Raw genomic sequence first — 23,289 nt, 5'->3', positions numbered from 1 at the left:
GCATGGATTGGAGGCCTTCATGACAAGCAGAGTATGTTGGTAAGTTTTTAATAATTTGTTTTTATTGTATTTCTTATGTCGATCAGCTTTCTGTAAGAGAGATAATATGTTCTGTATTCCCATCATTGACCTATTACCCCTCAATTGTGTATCCCCCCCTCTTTTCTATAAGCATATAATCTCTCTATGAATGCGATAGTAAAGATAAAAAAATAATTTTGTACCTTAATTACTTTGTATTTGAAAATGGATTGAACTCTACATATTTTAAACGTAGAAATTGAATTCTATATATATGTTTATATATTATCATGAATAAATCTAGATAAATTTTGAAATGAATCCTTAAATATAATCAACAGACGTTTCTTACAATATGGTATAGGGTCTTAATTTTGGATTGATTCATTTTTTAGGGGTCCTAAAAATATATGCCGTTAGGACATAGGATGGTGTGGGTTTAGAGGCACGACTCTGCTAACATCAAGAGTCCTCATTTTTTTTACCAGATGAAAATCATTCTATATGTCCGGTGATTTGTTTGTATTATTTTATTTCAAATAACAACCATAAATTTCAAACTTAATATTTAAGGGGTAAATTGTAATTTTTTTTGATCCATTATTTTGTAAAGTAAATAAAAAGGGAGTCTACAATATTTTTGTAATGATAAACATGGCTTGTGAAGAGCAGGACACGAACCCCGCAACCGACTGAAGCTAGGCTTTAATGGCTCCCGAAGTCCTAACTCTACACCAGTTCAACGATGCCTAAGTATCATATTTCGAAATAGCATCTACCACAATTATAATGATGGTGTACATTACAGAATTGGCGCCCAACGTGGGGCCAGAAGGACAACGACTATACCCTTTTGGCTCTATCTGATAGTATTTTTGTTTTATGTAAATTCCATTTTTTATGAAATTTTCTATATAGATATTGTTTTATGGATTCTTGGCGGCAATCAATCGTAAGAGGCCTTTAGGATACTCGGCAAGTTGAGGTTTACTTCGATATTCTGACCATTGGCCTACTGCATTTGGTTTGTCTCGAAGGATGTATAGATGAAAGATATATGTTAAATTTCAGAACATATTCATATTTTTTTGAACTAACGTTTTAAAGACTTAGATATTAGCCCTGTTTCAGGTCTGGAATTCAATAACTTCTGCATAAGCGTATTATTGACCGTTTTGAAAAAAGGAAAAGCTTACAAGCAGTAAAAGCTTCGCTGGTTTGTCTTAAGAACATTATTCTCTAAAATATTGATATGCCATAGCCCATTTTATTTTATCCTTTGTTATTTGAAAATCCAAGTTTCAAACCATTTTAAGTATCCATAACCATGTAAGAAACGTCGAATATTAGATTTTAATTGCATATTAAAAATAAACAACATAAATTTAAGTTTGAGTAAGTAAACAAATAAGACATATTTTTAGTTTACAATGGCTTCAGAGGAACCATTACCCTCGGAGTTACCACCACCTTCAACAACTGCATCAAATAATTCGATACATATATGTGATATATGTCGACAACCTTTGACAGATGGTCAGGATTGTCTTATAATTAATGAATGTTCGCATCCTTTCCACAGGACCTGCATCGAAGTTCATCTTGCTACTTCAACAGAGTGTCCAGTGTGCAAGAGAGTGTGCGATCTAAGCGAGCTCAGAACATATTCTTTGGCTTCAAAGCCTCCTCCAGCCCCAAAAGCTGCTAACTTTAGAGGTAAAGGTAGAGGTGCTATGAGCAAGCACTATAACACACGAAGTGTTTCCAAAAATCTGTTTCAGGATAATACAAATCCTCCATGCCCTCAAACCGAGACTCTTCAAACTCCGCGACGAAATCAGGATGTATCACTTACATTTTCTACTACTTCCCCTAATAATAATAATAATAGAAATAATATTCCAATTGCAGGAAATGTAGACTACAATGAACTTAATAAAATTATTGAAAACCAATTAAATAAGTTTTTTCAAAACTTAAATTTTCCACAACCGTCAACAGCCCCTACGTTACCACCAGCTCAACACATCCCAGCACACATTGCTAACCCACTTCAACATACTGTAAATCCAAACAGAACTCCAAAAAATAATGTATGTCCTTCTAATTATGCTTTTATGAATGCCCAGAATTTTAATAACAATTTACCAGAAAATTGTTATCCTCAGAATCCGCCAATAAATCGATATTCGCCAGCTGCGAATACAAGTCCAAATGTAGCAGGCAATTTCAATGTCATCGACCGAAACGCAGATAAAATAACTTCCATAATTAACAACTGGAACTTGAAATTTGATGGGTCTTCAACGGGATTAAGTATAGAAGAATTCCTATACAGAGTAAATACTCTTACAAAGGAAACATTTAATAATGATTTCTCTATTATATGTAGAAATTTAAATACTTTACTCACTGGAAAGGCTAGGGAATGGTATTGGCGTTACCATAAAACGGTACCAGTCATCAGGTGGGAAGATTTCTGTTCCGAAATCCGTAGCCAATATAAAGTTATGAAGTCCTCATTCGACCTTAAAGAGGAAATGAGGAATAGGAAACAAAAGTCTGGTGAGTCATATGACTCATTTTTCGATTCTCTGCAAACGATTGCAGATAGATTGTCCATTCCTATGAACGAGGCCGAGTTTATTGAAATTATTGTACGGAATTTACGACCTGATATTCGCCAGGATTTATTGTACGTCCCAATTCGTTCACTCTCGCATCTTCGGAAACTTGTTCAGATGCGAGAAAATTTTCTTAATGACGAATATGTCCGAAGAACTCTGGTACCTCGAAACCAAGTAATGGGCTTTCATCAACGAAAACAGGTGGCTGAAGTAGAAGAAGAGATTGATGAACCTGGACTAGATCCTATGGTCAATGCTGTCCATAAATCTGAGTCCACATTTAAATGTTGGAATTGCGACAATAATGGTCACTCTTGGCAGGACTGTCTTGAAGACAGGACCATCTTCTGCTACGGATGTGGCACCAAGAATGTCTATAAACCGCAATGTCCGAAATGTTTGTCCCGAACTTCAACTTTATCAAAAAACTACCGACAAATGGGCCCTCAAAAGGACCAAGCCTAAATGTTGACCCATCTTCTAAGCCTGAAACTTCAGACAATGGTTTACCCTCCATAAACCAAACGATACCAACAAACAATTTGAAAACAATAACAATATTAAAAAGACCTACCACACTGACTACTGACTCTTCTGAGGAACTTTCTCGCATGATTTATCCCAAATTACCCCTTCATAAGCGTTGGGAAATTTATGTACAAAAACGCAATGAGATTTTTAAGGTTTCAGATATTTCTAGCATTAAATCACCTAAGCGTTCCACAATCCGCCTACGGAGATATTTTCGACTTCGAAAAATCTGTGGAAAAATACAAATATCTACTATCATCTCAAATCCGAAAGATTCGAGATATTATGCTCGGGTTTCTTTTTTAAATTTTCAAGAATTCGGCTTATTGGACACCGGAGCTAATGTTAGCTGTATCGGTGGTGACCTAGCTCAGCAAGACTTTTCAAAGTATCCCAACTTTTCACACTGTAAGTCATATGTTAAAACCGCAGACGGGAAAAGTCAAAGCGTTTTGGGTTGGATCAAAGTCAACATTACCTTTAAAGACAAAACTCACGTGATTAGACTGTTTATTATACCTACAATTTCACAAAGATTGATACTTGGTATTGATTTTTGGCAAAGTTTTAATCTTCTGAATAATCTCCTAGTTCCGAACGGCATTGTTTCCTTCAACAATAATAACATTTGTGTTCCAAATGTCCAAGAACTCAACCTCCCAACTAAGACAAATGGTGAAGATGCCCATCTTAATTTGACTCCCAATGAAGCAAAACAACTGGAAGCTGTAATTGCACTATTTCCGTGTTTCGAGAAAAAGGGACTTGGCAGAACCTCATTAATTAAACACTCAATTGATGTAGGTGATGCCAAGCCCATTAAACAAAGATTTTACCCAGTCTCCCCTGCAGTAGAAAAACTCATGTTTGGGGAAATTGATCGAATGCTGGAGCTAGGTGTTATTGAGCCATCGACTTCCGCAAGGAGTTCTCCTATGAGGCTCGTGGTAAAGCCGAATAAGGTTAGATTGTGTTTGGATGCGCGGAAGCTGAATTCTGTGACTAAGAAGGATGCTTACCCGCTCCCAAACATTGAAGGTATATTCTCGAGACTCCCAAAGGCCAACTTTATATCAAAATTAGACCTTAAAGATGCCTTTTGGCAAATCGGTCTTGATGAGCCATCTAAACAGCTGACTGCATTCACAGTCCCGGGTAGGCCACTCTACCAATTTGTGGTTATGCCATTCGGGCTGTGCAATGCGCCACAAACCATGTGTCGGCTAATGGATGAGCTCATCCCCCCAGATTTGAGACATACTGTGTTTGGCTACCTCGATGATATGGTAATTGTGTCGGAAGATTTTGACAACCACATCCAAATTCTTATGAGGATTGCAACACAGTTTCAAAAAGCCAATCTTACGCTTAATGTTGCCAAAAGTAAATTTTTTGTATCTAAAACCAACTACCTTGGATACGTTATAGGCAACGGCGGTATTACGACGGACCCAGATAAAATATCGGCCATTATCAACTGGCCAGAGCCCAAAAATATAAAACAAGTGCGTGGCTTTCTTGGAATCTGTGGTTGGTATCGTCGATTTATAAAAAACTTTTCAACCGAAACTTTCCCCATCACCGAAGTTGTATCGACAAAGCGAAAATTCAAATGGACACCCGAAGCTCAACAAGCGTTTGAACGAATAAAGTCTCTTCTAACATCAGCACCTGTGCTAAATAACCCAGATTTTTCGAAGAAATTTTATTTGCACTGTGATGCTAGTGACTTCGGCATCGGCGCAGTGCTCGTGCAGCTCGATGGTGAGGGGAATGAAAAACCAATAGCTTTCATGAGTAAAAAGCTAAACACCTCGCAAAGAAATTACAGTGTGACTGAGCGTGAATGTTTAGCTGCTTTGGAAGCTATAAAGAAATTTCGTTGTTACTTGGAGCTTCAGGAATTCGAGGTGGTAACAGACCACTCAAGTCTAATGTGGCTTATGCGGCAGCCCGACTTAAGCGGGAGACTTGCGAGGTGGGTTTTTAAATTACAGCCCTACCGCTTTAGTATCAGCCATAGAAAAGGGAAAGACCACATCGTTCCTGATGCGCTCTCCAGAATACCAAACGACGAAATTTCAGCATTGGAAATATGTGAGCCAGGAGTAAATTTAGATTCACCATATTTTGACGACGAAGATTATTGCCGTCTAAAGAAACAAATCAGAGCCGACCAAAATAAATACCCTGATATCAAAATCATTGATAGATTTATATATTATCGCACTGAAAATTATTCAGGCGATGAAATTCAGGAGCAAAATAGTTGGAAACTTTGGATTCCTAGTAAGCTTCGTAAAGATATAATTTCAAACGCTCACGATGTGCCTGTTGCGGCGCATGGTGGAATGGCTAACACATTAGAGCTTTTACGACGTACATTTTTCTGGCCAGGAATGGTCCGGGATGTGCGCGAATATATCCGAAATTGCGAAGTCTGCAAGATGACAAAAGCTTCCAATATTATTTTAAAACCTCCTATGGGACAGCTAATGGAATCTGTACGTCCTTTTCAGCGACTATACGTTGATCTTCTCGGTCCGTATCCGCGGAGTAAAAGTGGTCATATTGGTCTCCTTATAGTTCTTGACCACCTCTCAAAATTCCATTGGCTTTGCCCTTTGAGGAAATTCACTGCCACTCCAATAAAAGATTTTCTATTGCAACACATATTTCACGTTTATGGGGTCCCCGAGTGCATTGTCAGCGACAACGGCAGCCAATTCAGGTCGAACGAATTGAATGCATTTCTTACGGAACTGGGAATAAATCATATATACACAGCTTTGTACAGCCCACAGTCGAATGCGTCTGAACGGGTTAACCGCTCCTTGATTGCCGGCATTAGGGCTTATTTGAAAAATGACCACAAACAGTGGGACCAAAACTTATCATCCATTAGCTGTGCCCTTCGAAATGCTTACCATCAGACTATTAATTGTTCACCCTACCATGCCCTTTATGGTTTCGACATGATAACCCACGGCAGCTCATATGAATTGCTGAGAAAACTACAGCTTTTAGAGGAACCCTCAGTGAAAATAAATAAAGATGATAGCCTTCAGCTTATTAGGAAAGACTTACGCCAACACATCAAAGACGCTTATGAGAAGAACCAACACAATTATAACCTCAGAACAAGAATCCAAAACTTTGCAGTGGGACAAGTAGTCTACCGTAGGAATTTCGCACAAAGCTCTGCTGAAAAATCGTTCAACTCCAAGCTATCACCGGTTTTTGTAAAATCACGAATTAAAGAAAAACTGGGCAACCACTACTACTTATTAGAAGACGTAGAAGGAAAAACCATTGGTACTTACCACGGAAAGGATATTCGCATGTAGCGTCCTATTTCCGGCTAATTCGACTTCGTATAACTCGTAGAATTATCAGATTTGTGGTGGACACTTCCACATAGATCATTCCTTATTCATTCATAACACTTAACATTAACCATAATTTGTGTACAAAGCAAAATAATTTTGTCATTGAAACTTATGACTTAGTTCCTTTTGGTTTTACAACGGCACATTTTATTTCTATGTATGTCGGTTTTGATATTTTTTCGGAATCTTTGCAAAATCCTCCATAGGGCAAATTCCACCGATAATTAGAACACTGTATCAACTAATGCCGCAGACCATCTTCAGGAAAATATTAAACTCTTTCACATAATATTCTAAAAAATCCGACTTTTTTCGTTTCTTATGTTATGCATATTTTACACTTTTTCTCTTTAGGCTGTAAAAAAACTGTGAATTGTGGAACTTTTTATTTGTTTTGTTTTGATTGATAGGCCACATCACATACTGCTCTCATTAAGTTCCAACAGAGTTGTTTTATAAATATCGTATGGGCCAGGGTTTGTACTGTACAAACATAATGACACTATCAGAATATAACAAGTACCCTTCGACCAAAGAATACAATATATTTTATGAAAAAAATACTTTCCTTTGTAAATATTTCTAAAATAATATAATGGAATTTTTTAATTTGTTTCGTGAAAACCCAAAATCCATTCGGAAGATTTTTCGATCATTTTTCTTGTGGCACCTATATGTTGGCAACTCGCTTAATTTTTACATTCCCTTTTTTTCCTTCTTCACAATGGCAAACAAAGGTCTAATCTTCCGCAGCCAAATTAATAAGCTTTCTTTTTTACTGAAACTTCAAGAAGTAAAGATCAGAAAACAGTTCCCGATATCCAAATAAATTTGAAACCATCCAAGTGATTAAAATTTAATTTTACATCCAATCCAATTTCTACCATCTTGCATCACATAAAAGTTATCATATTTCAGAAGGGTAAGGTTAATCAAATGAGAAAAGTGCAAATATTTACAGACATTTTTTTAGAGACTTCGGTACACCCAGTCCTACGTCATTAATCCGGAAAAAGTGATACCGAACCCTTATTTGGCTTAAAAAACTAAAGGCAATTTCCAAAGGCTTGCAAATACTAGCATTTGTTGTAGCCCAAAGGAAACAAACACCATTCCGGAAGAATCTGAAATTCACCCTACATAAAATCTGCATAGGTACTAAAACACGCTTAGATCGTAGTCTACCCACCGGGTAGACAAGGAACTCCAGATTTTGCCATAAGTTCACCGGTTTGATCACTAACTTCACAACATAACCTACAACATTAAACCTTCAATAGGAGAATCGAAGCCACGTGAAATCTTCGGATCCTAGTTTTGCCATACCTCAAAAATTCACAATTTCAAGTACAAACTTCGCATATTGGCTGTGATACTATTTGGAAATGCGGGCTTAAATACCACCCAAAACCAATACGATTGCTAATGTTGCACAATTACCTGGCGATTACTGGCATTCCATGTATATTTAATCATAAACCCAGTACAGCCTCCATAGCCTGTAAAAATAGTATCCCAGCATGGAAAATAGGATATCAACATGGGAAACTAGCAACTCATTCTAAATATACATCAGGATCCCAACACGAGTCCATTTCAAACAAAACCCCGATCTATAATCCAGCCTTGACATCAGGAATCCATCACCTAAGATAGTAAAATTATATTTAAGTACACAAATTTATATAACAAATTATTTTGCTTTATTATCTAAACATATTCAATGATATATACCTTCGTTGAGTAAATATTTTCTTGAATGGATGTTTGTATTGACGCCTATACGACCTAATGTAAAAAAATGTTTAGATAATATTGCAAAATAATTCTTATAATAATCCATACCCATTTTTGCCTCTTACTGTATGATCGATATTAGAAATAGTTCATATTGAGAAGCAAAAAGAATCTTATTAAAACAGGTTTACATGAATGCAACAACAACATACGCATGGATTGGAGGCCTTCATGACAAGCAGAGTATGTTGGTAAGTTTTTAATAATTTGTTTTTATTGTATTTCTTATGTCGATCAGCTTTCTGTAAGAGAGATAATATGTTCTGTATTCCCATCATTGACCTATTACCCCTCAATTGTGTATCCCCCCCTCTTTTCTATAAGCATATAATCTCTCTATGAATGCGATAGTAAAGATAAAAAAATAATTTTGTACCTTAATTACTTTGTATTTGAAAATGGATTGAACTCTACATATTTTAAACGTAGAAATTGAATTCTATATATATGTTTATATATTATCATGAATAAATCTAGATAAATTTTGAAATGAATCCTTAAATATAATCAACAGACGTTTCTTACAATATGGTATAGGGTCTTAATTTTGGATTGATTCATTTTTTAGGGGTCCTAAAAATATATGCCGTTAGGACATAGGATGGTGTGGGTTTAGAGGCACGACTCTGCTAACATCAAGAGTCCTCATTTTTTTTACCAGATGAAAAGCATTCTATATGTCCGGTGATTTGTTTGTATTATTTTATTTCAAATAACAACCATAAATTTCAAACTTAATATTTAAGGGGTAAATTGTAATTTTTTTTGATCCATTATTTTGTAAAGTAAATAAAAAGGGAGTCTACAATATTTTTGTAATGATAAACATGGCTTGTGAAGAGCAGGACACGAACCCCGCAACCGACTGAAGCTAGGCTTTAATGGCTCCCGAAGTCCTAACTCTACACCAGTTCAACGATGCCTAAGTATCATATTTCGAAATAGCATCTACCACAATTATAATGATGGTGTACATTACAGTGCAAAAAATATTTTTTGAAAATTTCGGCCTTTTGTGGGGGAGGTACCAGAAGTAGTGGACCGATAAATTCCGTTTTTTCACCAGACCTTGGGCTAATAAAATTATTGGGATGTGTGGAATTGGAAGACTATCGGACTTTTACATCAAATTTTATAAGAGACACTTTGTGGGGGAGGTCTCTAATTTAGTGGACCAATATTGTCCATTTTCGCACATGACCTAGCACTGATGAAAATATGAGGATTCGCAAAGTTTGAGCAAAATCGGATTATCCTTTCTCTTTCTGTGCAATAAATTATTTTCTTTGAAAATTTTGACATTTTGTGAGGGAGGTACCAGAAGGAGTGGGCCGATATAGCTCATCTCCGATCTCAATCAATCAAACAAAAATATTACGATGTACCAAGTTTGAATCAAATCGGATACTCCCTTCGAGAGTTATCGTGCGCACCAGCCAGCCAGACAGACAGACGGAAGGACGGACGGACATCGGTAGATCGACTCCAAATGTTCTGAAACAGATTTGGTCTAAAGAGACCTAGGGTCTAGCCATATGGCTGAGGGTATAAAAATCTGTGAATAATGTAGTTAAAATCATCAAAGTACCAAATATCGGGAGGTAACTTAAAATACTAAATTTGAAACATTTCTGGTGAATAATTTCGCATAAATCTCCAGAATACCGAAAAAATGGAGGTACCTTTATATGAGGGCTATACCGAAACGTGGAACTACATCACCCATTTTCAATACCAAAAGTCCTGCAGACATAATACACATTTGAGTAAAATTCTATCAACCTATTTCATTTCGTTCGAAGGCTAAAGTGATTACCACAGACGGATAGACAGACGGAAATCGCTAATTTTATGCTGATCAAGAACATATAAACTTTGTGGGATCAAAAATGTATATTTCGAGATGTTACAAAGGAGTGACAAACTTAATATAACCTCCATACTATGGGGGAGTGTATAAAAATACCTCTGTAGCCATATGGCTGAGGGTATAACAACTGCTTATTCTGTTAAATTCATGTTAAGCAGGGTAGAACCCGAAGATTTTTTCCTAAATTTTAGCCACTGCAAATTGGGCCTTTCCTTTGCTAACCTCCTTTCCCCCGGTGTACTATGTAAAAGCGTTATTAACATAGGGAAATATCGAAGCCAATCGATAATATTTCATCTTAACATAATAGGTGAGTTTTCCAATTCCAAAACCATTTCATTATATACAATTAAATTTAAATATTTTTAGACTTTATTTGAAATGTTCATATGAAATTTCTACCAGTTACGTTTCTCAAATGCCTTTAATCGCATATGATAGGAAATCAACCATTGTAGCCTTCTTCGTCTTTGGTATATTGACAAATTTAGTAACATTAATAAGGATATGTGTAAATATATTAAACGTAATATTGGTTGTTCAACAACATTCATATATATCAACGTAATATATCACGGGTGTACGTACTTTGTTTGTTCATAACTTATTCAATAAATATTCATTAATGAAATTAATATTTTATGGAATTAATGCATTCCAAAATATATATATGGCCATTTAATTAATGGATAACTCGCTTTAATAAATCATCCAACATGCTGGAAGATTGGGTATGCCTCGTAGCCAACATCTTATAATACGCTGACAAGGAATAAAACTGATGCTAGAAAAATGTTTGCTCAGAGAAATTGTTAATACACACAGAATACATTTTGGTAATTGTATTCACTCTACATAAAAACGATTTTGAATCATAACATCGATATGTGAGTGAAGTGGAGATATTTTTTAAGAAATGTTGAAGTTTATGTTTGATTTTGTAAATATTCGTCAATAGCATTACATTTAGTCCACAAATATTCCAAACTGGTCCAGAACGTTATGGAGGTAATATACCAATTTATGTTAGAAAATTAATTAAGGGCCTATTTTTGTAAGACGAATAATCAAAAATGAATAGACAACAATGTTCTCGAAAATCGAATGCACCTCTCCTTCTCACTTCGCCCAGTTTGCGATTAACGCTTTATAAAGTTGAATATTTTTCAATAGAGAGTACTTTCCATATCCATTACTATTGCCAATTACAACACTCGATGACAACACTATGTCCTAGACCAATTACTAGTGGAGTGGAGTAGAGTAGGATATTCATCATCTTAAATCTAAACCAAGTAAGCAAAGGCTAAAGTCGTGCGGGGCCGACCATGTGATACCCTACAACACTACAATATGTGAGAAGCCCCCGCATGTCCAAATCCATTTTGGAGGATTTCGCTTTTGAAATTATGTCACAGAGCACAAACCAGATATTACCCTTAGCATTTTGACCAGGGACATTTTCCCGATATTTATGCACTCCGTCGTGCTGTTAGTTTTTGTGGTCCATTTTACGGCTAAATGTAATCCAATGGTCATCCAAAATGCTAGAATTCCCACTGTGCACGCGTGTCGATTGACTTCAATTGAGTGATCAGGTTTTTTTCTGTTTTTTGAACCCCTAAATATTTTGCGATCATCTCCAAAAGCAATTTGGCTATATTCGTCAACGAAATCAGCATAAAAAAGCTAAAAGTTCGCCTATTGTGTATTTCGGATATTGGTTACTATTTCTGACCTTTATAGCGGCTGCAAAATCAGGAACATTTTGAGTTGCGAGTCCATTTCAACCCCTAAATATATTGCGGACATCTTTGAAGCCCTTCTGAGCCTAACCCTACCTTTGCCAAAAATTTCATGAGGATCGAACGATAATTGCAATCTGTATATAATAACCCCAACCTGTGTTGTAAAGTGCAAAAATATTACAAAATATACACTTCAATATTATAAGTCAACTTGAAAAAATCGCATGCGATAAAAAATATGAAAAAAATAAAAAAATTTCACAAAATACTACAAAATTTGGCATCTTTTTAAGCGATTTTTTAAGATTTTATACTTTAATGCCACAAGGGCATTCTAAATTTATCAAAATCGCTCCAGCCATTCTGGAGATATAAGCATTCTAGCTAACATAGCCTTCCTTTGTATATATACATTGTATATATTTCGCTATATATATCCGATATTTTTACTACCTACTACCTGTTCGTCTATTTGTGATTTCGCCGGCATTAAAAATATTCGCGGTTTAATGGAAAATATGACTTTCATTTAACACAAATGCTATGGTCTATTTCAAGCACTAAATGTTACCCGATGACCATCAAAATTGGAAGGCTTCTGCCCAGCCCAAAGCTCTAGCCCCATGCTAACCTTCGCTTCTATAATTGTGACCTGTAGAGCAACTGCAAAATCAGGAAATTTTTCAGTTTTTGGTCCATTTCAACCCCTAAATATTATGCGACCATCTCCAAAAGAAATAGGGTTCTATTCTGACATTAACCCCACCTACATTTTAAATTTCGTGAAGATCGGGCCATAATTGCGACCTGTAGAGTGATTACAAATTAACATGGACAGACGGGCAGACGGGCAGACGGGCAGACGGGCAGACGGACGGACATACATAGCTAGATCGACTCAGCTCGGCGAGATAGGAAGATTCATATATACTTTCCTATGTCATCTTTGTTGCAGTTATAAGGTCAATCTTCATAATTTAAAATTTATCTCTTCTTATTTTATATTTTTTTTTGTGGGTTTCATCGAATCTTATATTGTATTATTTTAGGGAACTTCCAAAGTTTTTGTTTATATTTCTGGTCTTCCATGGATAAAATATAAATTTTATGCACATTATGGCGCTTATGCATAGATAAGAAATATCATTCCCATAGAATGCATGTTACGACTTAAGCCGTTACACGCTGTCCGAATGTTGCTCTGCGGTATTTTGGCCATTTCCCGGGGAAGCGCTTGCTTGACGTGATCGACACTTTGGTATTTTTTAGTGCCAATCTTGCTTTCCAAAATTCACCAGATACAATAGTCCAACGGATTAGTATCCGGAGATTTTGGTGGCCATTGTGCGCTGGAAATGGCGCGTGCTGAGTGCGATGGCGCTGACTCCCGTCTAAGGTCTGCGGCCAAAATGTTTGCGTGCCCAAGGCTTTAATACTCACTTCAGAATATTTTAGCGATAATCTTCGGCATTTACTCTGATGCAACAGTCGATTAATACGAGCGGAGAGCGACTATCGGCTGTTATGGCGGCTCACACCATCACCATGGCCGGCGCTTGAGTCCTGGTGGCCAACCAAAGGTGTACATTTTCAGCTGACCTCTTTGGCAAGTAAACACAATCATTTTGTTTGTTTACAACGAATGTTTTCTCATCGGAAAGAAGCAAATTCGGCAGTTGACCACGTTCGGCCAAGCGAAGCAACTCTTTAGCTCTTTTGAGTCTAGTTTCTTTTCTGTTGCGGTGTATGTTCTTGCACTTTTTGGAATTTCAATAGCTTTACCCCGAGCTCATTTTTCAATATTTGCCGAATGGAATAATGCGATATGTTCAGCTCACGAGCCATTTGTCAGCCACTGCGACGTGGGTTTCGACCACGTCGCTTCTTTACTTTTTGAACCATTTCTGCTGATTTTGCTGTTTACTTCCGTCCACTTCCTTGACGTCGGCCTACGCTACCGTATTACGGTGGAGAGCGATGAGAGGAAACACAAAAGATTTATTCACATTTAAATGCTAGAGTGCTCTAATGATAGCCACTTGTGGTTTTCCAGCCAAATATAAAGAAATCACACTATCACGCTTGAATTCCATCACGAATAATTTTTTTTCTGGAAAACTCTCACCAAAATGCTTTTGTACGCTTGTAAACAATATGATGAGCTGTCACGGGAATAATTTTAACAGCTGTCGGACGAGTAGCTTAGAAATGACAGCAGTCTGAAATTGGTTGCAGTTTTTATCTCACCCTTTATGTACATCGGTGCCTTTACTAAACCAATTTGGTTCAAGCGTTGCAGATTTTAGTCTTTGTAGTCGAAACTTAATCGTATAATCAACCTAATTGGATAAATGTTGTGTTCTATGTTTGGGCTTTATCGAAATCCGAACCGGCCAAAATTTAGCAAAGGGATTTTTAACCGTTTTTTTATGTCTAGTACCGAATATCAATGTTATAGAGTGCGTATTTAGCGTTTTTGAGAATTAAACGCCAAATCGGATGAAACAAATATGTATTTGGGAGCTGTAGTATTATTAAACCGATTTTCACAAAATTTGGCATACTGGATTCTAGGGTGAATTCGGTGGAATGTGTGAAAATCAATTTATACACAACCCCTATACCATGCGTGTTTTAGTTTTTATAGCCTCCACTACAGTACGGAGGGTATATTAAGCTTGTCGTTTCGTCTATAAAACCTCGAAACATTAATTTTAGACCCCAGAAAGTATATATAATCTTGATCAGCATTAAATTCTATGTTGATTTAGCGATGTTCGTCCGTCTGTTACAACCTCTCTAGCTTCCATAGGAAATGATCAAATTTTACTCAGATGTATTATATTGGTATTTAAAATTGGCCAAATAGGTCCACGTTTTAGTACATATAAATAACTGTACCGCCAGGTTTATGGTGTTTCGGTTGTTTAATAGCAATGAATTGGCTTTAAATTGGCAGTTTGTGTTCCAAGCATATACACAAAGTCCTTGCATAGAAATGTTTACATAGCTCCACGTTGTAGTATCATATCAATAGGGGTCCGCTATAATTGAACCTCCAGATATTCGGTATTACGAGGCCGGTTCGGAAACTTCTTAGCCTATCAATGAAAGAGAATAGTTAGTTTTTCAAAAAATATTTTTATACCCTCCACCAAAAAAAGTATGGAGGGTATATTAAGTTCGTCATTCCGTTTCTAACTCATCGAAATAATCATTTTAGACCCAACAAAGTATATATATTCTTGATCAGCGTAAAATTCTAAGACGATTTAGCCCTGTCCGTCCGTCTGTCCGTTTGTCCGTCTGTTGTAATCACGCTACTGTCTAAACGAATTAAGATAGGAAGCTAAAATTTTGCACAGATCTCTCTTTTGTCTGCAGGCAGATCAAGTTCGAAGATGGGCTATATCGGTCCACGATATCGTATAGCCCCCATATAACGGTACCCCCGATATTCGGTATTTTGATGATTTTAGCCACATTTTTCAGTGCAATTGTCTGAAAATCCACACAAGCAGTTCCTTGTGGGTACTTTATACCTCGGCAGAGAATTATCTATATAGGTCCACAATACCATATAGCCCCCATATAACGGTACCCCCACGGTATTCGGTATTTTGATGATTTTAGTCACATTTTTCAATGGAATTGTCTGAAATTCCACAAAAGGAGTCCCTTGTGGACATTTTACCCCCTCAAAAAGAATTGTCTATATAGGTCCACGATATCGTATATCCCCCATATAACTGTACCCCCCGATATTCGGTATTTTAATGATGTTAGCCACATTTTTCAATGGAATTGTCTTAAAATCCACACAAGTAGTTCCTTGTGAGTACTTTACCCCCTGAGAGAGAATTGTCTATACAGGTCCATGATATCGTATATCCTCCATATAACGGTACCCCCCGATATTCGGCAATTTGATGATTTTACCCACATTATTCATCGGAATTGTCTGAAAATCCACACGAGGAGTTCCTTGTGGGTACTTTATACCTCGGCAGAGAATTATCTATATAGGTCCACCATATCGTATAGCGCCCATATAACGGTACCCCCGATATTTGGTATTTTGATGATTTTATCCACATTTTTCAATGGAATTGTCTGAAATTCCACAAAAGGAGTCCCTTGTGGGCATTTTACCCCCTCAAAAGGAATTGTCTATATATGTCTACGACATACTATATCACCCATATAACGGTACTTCTTGATCAGCTTAAAATTCTAAGTCGATTTAGCGATGTCCGTCTGTCCGCCTGTCTGTCTGTTGTAATCACGCTATCTTTCGAACGAATTGAGATACAGGGCTAACATTTTGCACACATGTTTATTTTTACAGTAGGTTAAGTTCGTAAATGGGCCATGTAGGTCCACGTTTTGATATATCCCCCATATAACGGTACCTCGCTATATTCGGTATTTTGATGATTTTAGCGACATTATTGACCGGAATTGTTTCAAATTTGGTATTTGAAGTTCGAAATGGATACTACAGCCTAAGACAGAAAATTACCTGTGCAGGTCCACGTCTTCGTATGGCCCCCATATAACGGTACCTCCCTATATTCGGTATTTTGGTGATTTTAGCGTCTTTATTCACCAACATTTTTTCAAATTACGCATTTAGAGTTCGTAATGGAAACTTCAGTCTGTGACAGAAAATAGTCTATGCAGGTCCAGGTCTTCGTATAGGCTCCATATACCAGTACCACCCTATATTCGTTATTTTGATGAGTTTAGGTACAATACTCACCGAAATTGTTTGAAATGTCTTATTTGAAGTTCGTAATGGATGCTACAGCCTATGACAAAAAATTGTCTACGCAGGTTCATGTCTTCGCACAGCTCCGATATAACTGTACCTTCCTATATTCTATAATTTGATGATTTTAGCTACATTATTCACCGTTTATTTCAATTTCCGAATTTGAATTTGGTAATGACTTATGACAAATAATGCCTGTGTGGGTCCACGTCGTATAGGCACCAATATAACGGCAAAATTCGGTATTTTTAACAAAGTTTTTTTCAGGATTTTTTTTCCAAATTCGTTCCAAATGGTGGAGGGTATTCAAAGTTCGGCCCGGCCGAACTTACTGCTTTTTAACTTGTTACTATTGCATATGAAGAAGCACTTTCACATAACTTATTCACCATTTTATTATAAATTTCTTGTCCCGATAAACCTTTTTTATGTAAATATTTAATGGCAGCACGCATTTCTAATTCTTCCATTGTAAAAAAATTGCAGATGCGTCTTTGTTGGATCAGGTGTTCTATATGAAGGAGTTGCCACATCGAAACAAAATTTAATATATGTAAGCAGCTGCTGGGACAATGAACTTTAAAGCCGATTTTAGAATTGGAACAATTATTGCAATTTTTAAAAATTGTTGAAAAATACATATCATAGCGACCTATAATGTGCGTCGTATAAGAAAACATACAAAAATCTACTTATTTTTGACAAAATATTTGAAAAATTGTGGCATATGAATGTTCCCAAGCATTGATGGATTTACTATTTTTCTACCATGGATGGATATTTCCAAAACACTTAACTTTTTCTGATTATATCGCGCTTTTTGTGCTAGTCTAAGAAGTTTCCGAACTGCCCTCGTATTATGATTTGTGTTATACTTTTCACGGGAATTGTTTCAAATTTGATATTTGGAGTTCGTGATGAATACTAAATCCTATGACAGAAAATAGCCCATAAAAATTCACGTTTTCGAAGAGGACTCATATATATGTGCCTCCCAATATTCCCTACATTGATGATTTAAGCTGCGTTTTTCGACAGAATTATCTAATTATTTTTGGAGTTGGCAATAGGCTTCACCTTCCCTGGCAGATAATAGACTGTAGAGGTCCACGTTTTCACAGAGCCCCATATAAGCCCCATGTCGATATTTAAAATTATTAAAGCGGAGTTTTTAACGGATGTTCTTCACATTTTGCAAATTCCTTCCAAATGGTAGAGGGTATTAAAAGTTCGGTCCGGCTGAACTTAACCGCTGTTTACATGATATTCTTCGATTCACCCTCTGCAATAAACTCTTGTTGTAAATATTGAAACTATAGATATATCTCGATTGCTTTTTCATGTTACAAACAAATAGCCAAAGAAGTAATACCCTTTACCACACTGTAGTGTTGAGTATAAAAACATTGTTTTCAAGTATTGAGTATACCAAATATTTAGCATGAATCTCTTCTTGTTAATTCAGGGACTACATATCTCACATACTGTTCCCACCCCTTTAAATGATGACGTCTACGCGTGTTTATCTAACGCGCCATAAACTTCTTTGGTATTGACATTTTCCCCGTTTGGGCCAAGTCAATAACATAAAACTGTGTGATGGGATTTCTTGTTATCAAATATTGACTCGAAGTTTATAGCCTGCAAAGACAGATGTGCTGCAATTGACACAATTCTGTGGAGGTAGTGGCATCCCGCAGCCTCAGGATGCTGAAAACGGGATGATATAAAATGCAATGATTTCCTGAGGCAAGATATCAGTCATCCGATTAATATCGAACAGTTAAAACGAAAAAAATACTCTACGTTGAATATGGCTAATATAAATGGTTTAATTTGTTGTCTGATGTGCCTTGAATTGTTTCTATGCATTTTCGCAGCTGCTTTGCCTGCCCAAGAGGATGAGCGTTATTTTGAAAAACAGGTGATAATCTGTTAATACACAAATTTGAAAATTTTCCTTTATTGATGACTAACTTTTTCTTGCCTCCGTACACAGCTAAATCGAGAATTGCTCAACAATTGGTTGTCATCGGCACGAGGCGTTCAAGCCATCAATAATCCCTGCCGTTATTATCCGGACAACACTTGGTCTGCGGCCATGCCTAAAAGGAATTCTGAATTAATAAATTCACTTCTAAGTTTACCCAAGAGTATGAACGATGCTGGAAAGTCGATAATATTTGAAATAAAAAATATTCCCCATCCCCCAAATCGAGCACACAAGCATTTCCTCTAAACAACTGAGTTGCAAATTTCATAGAAAAAAAAAATAAAAATTAACATAAATTGAAAGTAAAACAATTTTCCATGCCGATAATTGCTGCAAAACGAAACGCTAACAAGTTGTAATTATTAATCGGAATTTATGTGTAATTGTAAATGTAAATTGATTTAATTTCGCCCTTTAATTGAGGCCTAAATTGTTGGCTGTAGGTCCTAATTGTTGTGTAAAGAATGAATAAAATGATATAAAATAAAACGAAACGAAACAACAACAAATAAATGTAAACGGAAAACATTAGTTAGTCCTTGCGAACTTCAGTTACCCGTGTTCAATAGATTCCATTGATACACTGACAAAATGAACTAGTCTTTCGTTTCTTCTAAGGATCTTTGTTATTTAAGATAATATTTATTCCGAAGTGAATAAATGAATTAGGATGACATGAAACTACGTTTATATTGGAAATTTGGTGCGAATGCCTTAAATTTGAAATTGTATTGAACTAATATAGAAAAAGGAAGGCATTTTTATGAGGAATATGACCTCTGACACTAAATATCATTGATATGGAGTACATATTATGACAATAGGATGGCTCAAGTAAGAAATCCTATAAGTCCAGCTCATCAATCAGCTATGGCTTGTTCTGGTCAGCTATGCCTTGTTTATTCGAAACTTGGTCGCATATATGGAAAAATGAAGCACTATTGGTGTATCATTTAATCAAATCAAAACCAGTAAAGAAAGTCTTAAAAGTCGGGCGACGATGATACCCTACACCACTTTGCATATTTAGTAGAGCTTCGTATAAAAATAAACGTTTTTTATGGGGAATTTGTGAGCATTAAATCATACCAACTATAATTATAGTTATAATTTAAATTCCAAATTAACTAATATATGAGAGGACTATCCTCCTCTGAATCGATTTCTACTAAATTCACCGAGGCATCTGTGACTTTTCAATTCGGGCTCATATTACCTATTTGGCACACAATTAACTTAAAATCGGATAATGATATAAATGGGAGCTATATCCAAATCTGAACCGATCTCGATAAAATTTTTACAAAGATATTTCTGAGCTGTATTTGATATATATCCCCGAATATCTTTGTTTCGAAGTGCATATTACAGTTGTGAAGAACAAATATAACAAATCGGATAAACAATATTCAGGGTGAGATAAAAAAAAATACATTAAAGTCAAACGCCATAAGTTTTACATTTTTTGTATTTTTTTTAATGAAAGCAAAAAATTTTTTAAATGAAAGCCAAAAATGTCGAAAATAGCATTAAATTTTAGAATTAGTTTAGATTTGTTTCAATTGGTCACCTTTGGCACAAATTATGGCCTTCAAACAGCCAATGAAATCGTCACACGCTGCCCGAATGTTGTTCTGCGGTAATTTGGCCCATTCCTGGCAAAGCGCTTTCTTGAGGTGGTCGACACTTTGGTATTTTTTAGTGCCAACCTTGCTTTCCAAAGTACTCCTGACACAATAGTCCAACGGATTGGTATCCGGAGATTTTGGTGGCCATTGTGCGCTGGAAATGCGAGAAACCTTGTTTTGTACCCATTATTGGGTGGCGCGTGCTGAGTGCGATGGTGCTAAATCCTATAAAATTTGACCTTGGGCCAAAATGATTGTGTGCCCAAGACTTTAATACACCCTCCAGAATATTTTCGCGATAATATTCGACATTTATTCTGATGCCATCGGTTGTTACGGCGGCCCACACCATCACCATGGCCGGTGGTGGTGGCTAAACGAGTTCTGGTGGCCAAACGAAGGTGCACATTATCAGCTGCCCTCTTTGGCAAGTAAACACGATCATTTTGTTTGTTTACAAACTGCTTGTGACCTGTAGAGCGACTGCAAAATCAGAAAAATATTGTTTTTTTTTGGTCCATTTCAACACCTAAATGTTCATCTTCAAAACAATGAGATTTAATTCTGGGCCTACCTCCATGCAACATTTCGTAAGGATCGGAGATCCTCAATTAGACCAGAACTTATAGATTTGGATATAGCTCTAGCATATATAGCTTTACCCGAATTCTCGTTTATTGCGAATGTCTATACATCTACATCTTTTTAAGTCCCCATTAGCAATCCTTATTTCAAAATTTTGAACTGTAGCCCAATACACTGGATTACCTTTTAGTCGAATTGTAGTTCGAATTTTCAATAACACAGCCTTTTCTCACCCCTTTGCACCATTTCCCATAAATTACATATTTACATATATCAGATTTCTGGTTAAGGGAAATATTTGGATACAGCAAGTTGTAAAGAATCGCGGACTTATTTTGAAAATTATTACATATATAAGTATTGGAAATTGTGACCCTTTGTGGGCGAGTTACCAGAAGGGGTTGGCTGATGTATATCATCTTCACAACAAATCTTGCGTTAGCAAAAAGGTTTGCATGTGTTATTTTCGATTTTCATGAGCTTCGTGCTTTTTGAACCTTCATCTTCACACCAGACATTGGTATAATAAAAATATTGTGATGTGTGTATTTTGATGAGAATCAGATGATTTTTTCGGATTTTATGATCGTTTTGATTATTCCAAACTTCGACCCTTTGCGGGATATGTACCAGAAGAAATGGTCCGGTCTCTACCATCTTTATAACAGAACTTGTGTTGTTGTGTGTGTGATTTGAAGACAATCGGACACTTACATCACATTTTATAAGAGTCATAATTATTCAAAATGTTGACCCATTTTAGGGTGAGAGAGTAAAACGATATTGTACATTTTCGCACCTGACCTAGCGCTGATATAAAATTGGATTATTCTTTCTCTTTCTGTTCAGTAAAATATTTTTTTGAAAATTTCAACCTTTTGTAGGAAGGATCAGAAGGAATGGATATCTCTGAACTCGATCTAAGCTTGGCAATAATATTACTATGAATAAAGTTTTGATCAAATCGGATACTCCCTTCGAAAGTTATAGTGCGCACTAGCCTAACTGAAAGACATCGCTAGATCGACTCCAAATGTCCGGAAACGCATTTAGTCCCAAGAGACCTAGGGCCTAAAACCGTTATTTCGATGAGGCACTTTTTGGCCGTATTAAATTATAAATACCCTCTGTAGCCATATGGCTATGGGTATAAAAAACTAAATTAAAACGAATGCATTTAAACACGATTAAAGGCTGTAAAGGTGTGTTTATTACTAGTCCCCTTAAAGAACATATATTTTTCCATGTTTATATTAAATAAATTGAAACTTTTTCAAACATTCTGCCCCGAATGGATGTGCGAATAACCAATACCAACACTGTATATACGATTTAGAAAAAAAGTTCCGAAAGAATGAATTGCATTTTATTTTTTTTTTTTAAACCAGCACTTATTTTAATCGTATAATGTCCACCCTCCGAATACTTTCGAATTCACGTTTTCACAGTGTATCAGCAAAAACAAAAGTACTCAGCAAACGGTTGTGTAGTAACTGTTCGCTAATAGCTGTTCTTTTCATTTCACAAAAAACTTTAGTTTGTTACAAAAACAAAAAAAAAAAACAAAAAAAAACTAATGGATGTTGCATGAATTTAGAAATTCAGCTTTTAATTTTTGGAAACAATCATCATAAGCTGCATCATAATCATCGAAATCTACAAACAAGTCTAAATAAGTGGCGAAATGAAATGGGAAAACACAAAAAAAAGAAAATAGTCGTTGTTGGTATGGCATCTGTTTTCTCAATCCACTTCTAAGCAGTTGGACTGAATTACAGCTCATTTTCAATTTTTCATCTATGCAGGCAAGCGGGGAAGGAAGGAAGGTCATCTGGTCTTTCCATTAACAACGAATGAATGGCTTTCTCTGGAGCCATGGCTAAAATAACTGAAAATTTGTGCAACTGTGAACATGACTCATGTAGCTACAGCGCCCGACAAAAACTTATCGTCCAAAGAGAAATTTAATTAAGTCAACGTAAGTGTTAACTGAGTTTTCATTTAATTATCAACTAAATCCGTAGCTCTGTTTGTTGAAATCAACATAGATGCCTCATTTTAATGTATAAAGCTTTGAAATGTAGCTGAGAAGTTTGTGTTGCGTCTGGGATGATTGATATTGAAAAAAAACTATAACAGTCCACAGTCCACCTGGAAGTTCGTTTTTCTGGTAGTAATTTTTGATATTATTTTTTTTATACCCTCCACCATACTATGGAGGGTATATTAACTTTGTCATTCCGTTTGTAACTCCTCGAAATACTCATGTCAGACCCAACAAAGTATATATATTCTTGATCAGCGTAAAATTCTAAGTCGATTTAGC

The 23,289-nt window shown here is 36.2% G+C and overlaps 2 protein-coding genes across 6 annotated transcripts in view; one reads left to right on the top strand and one right to left on the bottom strand.

Annotated features, from left to right (window-relative positions):
* The window catches only part of LOC101900373 (FMRFamide receptor), a 115,715-nt gene that overhangs the window by 31,492 nt on the left and 60,934 nt on the right, over nt 1–23,289 (bottom strand). The window lies entirely within an intron of this gene.
* Nucleotides 18,531–19,276, top strand: LOC101900199 (pigment-dispersing hormone type 2). The gene is made up of 2 exons (XM_005181719.4): nt 18,531–18,681; nt 18,757–19,276. Exons 1-2 carry the CDS (start codon nt 18,571–18,573, stop codon nt 18,994–18,996), a joined length of 351 nt encoding a protein of 116 aa, XP_005181776.3. The 5' UTR covers nt 18,531–18,570; the 3' UTR covers nt 18,997–19,276.

This window comes from Musca domestica, unplaced genomic scaffold (genome assembly GCF_030504385.1).
Source record: "Musca domestica strain aabys unplaced genomic scaffold, Musca_domestica.polishedcontigs.V.1.1 9, whole genome shotgun sequence".
NCBI classification, from domain to species: domain Eukaryota; kingdom Metazoa; phylum Arthropoda; class Insecta; order Diptera; family Muscidae; genus Musca; species Musca domestica.
This window is presented reverse-complemented; position numbering and strand designations above follow the sequence as displayed.

Bases quoted from the DNA above. Each gene is read 5' to 3' on its own strand.
- LOC101900199 (XM_005181719.4), top strand. From the start codon at position 18,571: ATGGCTAATATAAATGGTTTAATTTGTTGTCTGATGTGCCTTGAATTG. The intron at 18,682-18,756 runs GTGATAATCTGT...CTCCGTACACAG, and splicing joins AGCGTTATTTTGAAAAACAG to CTAAATCGAGAATTGCTCAA.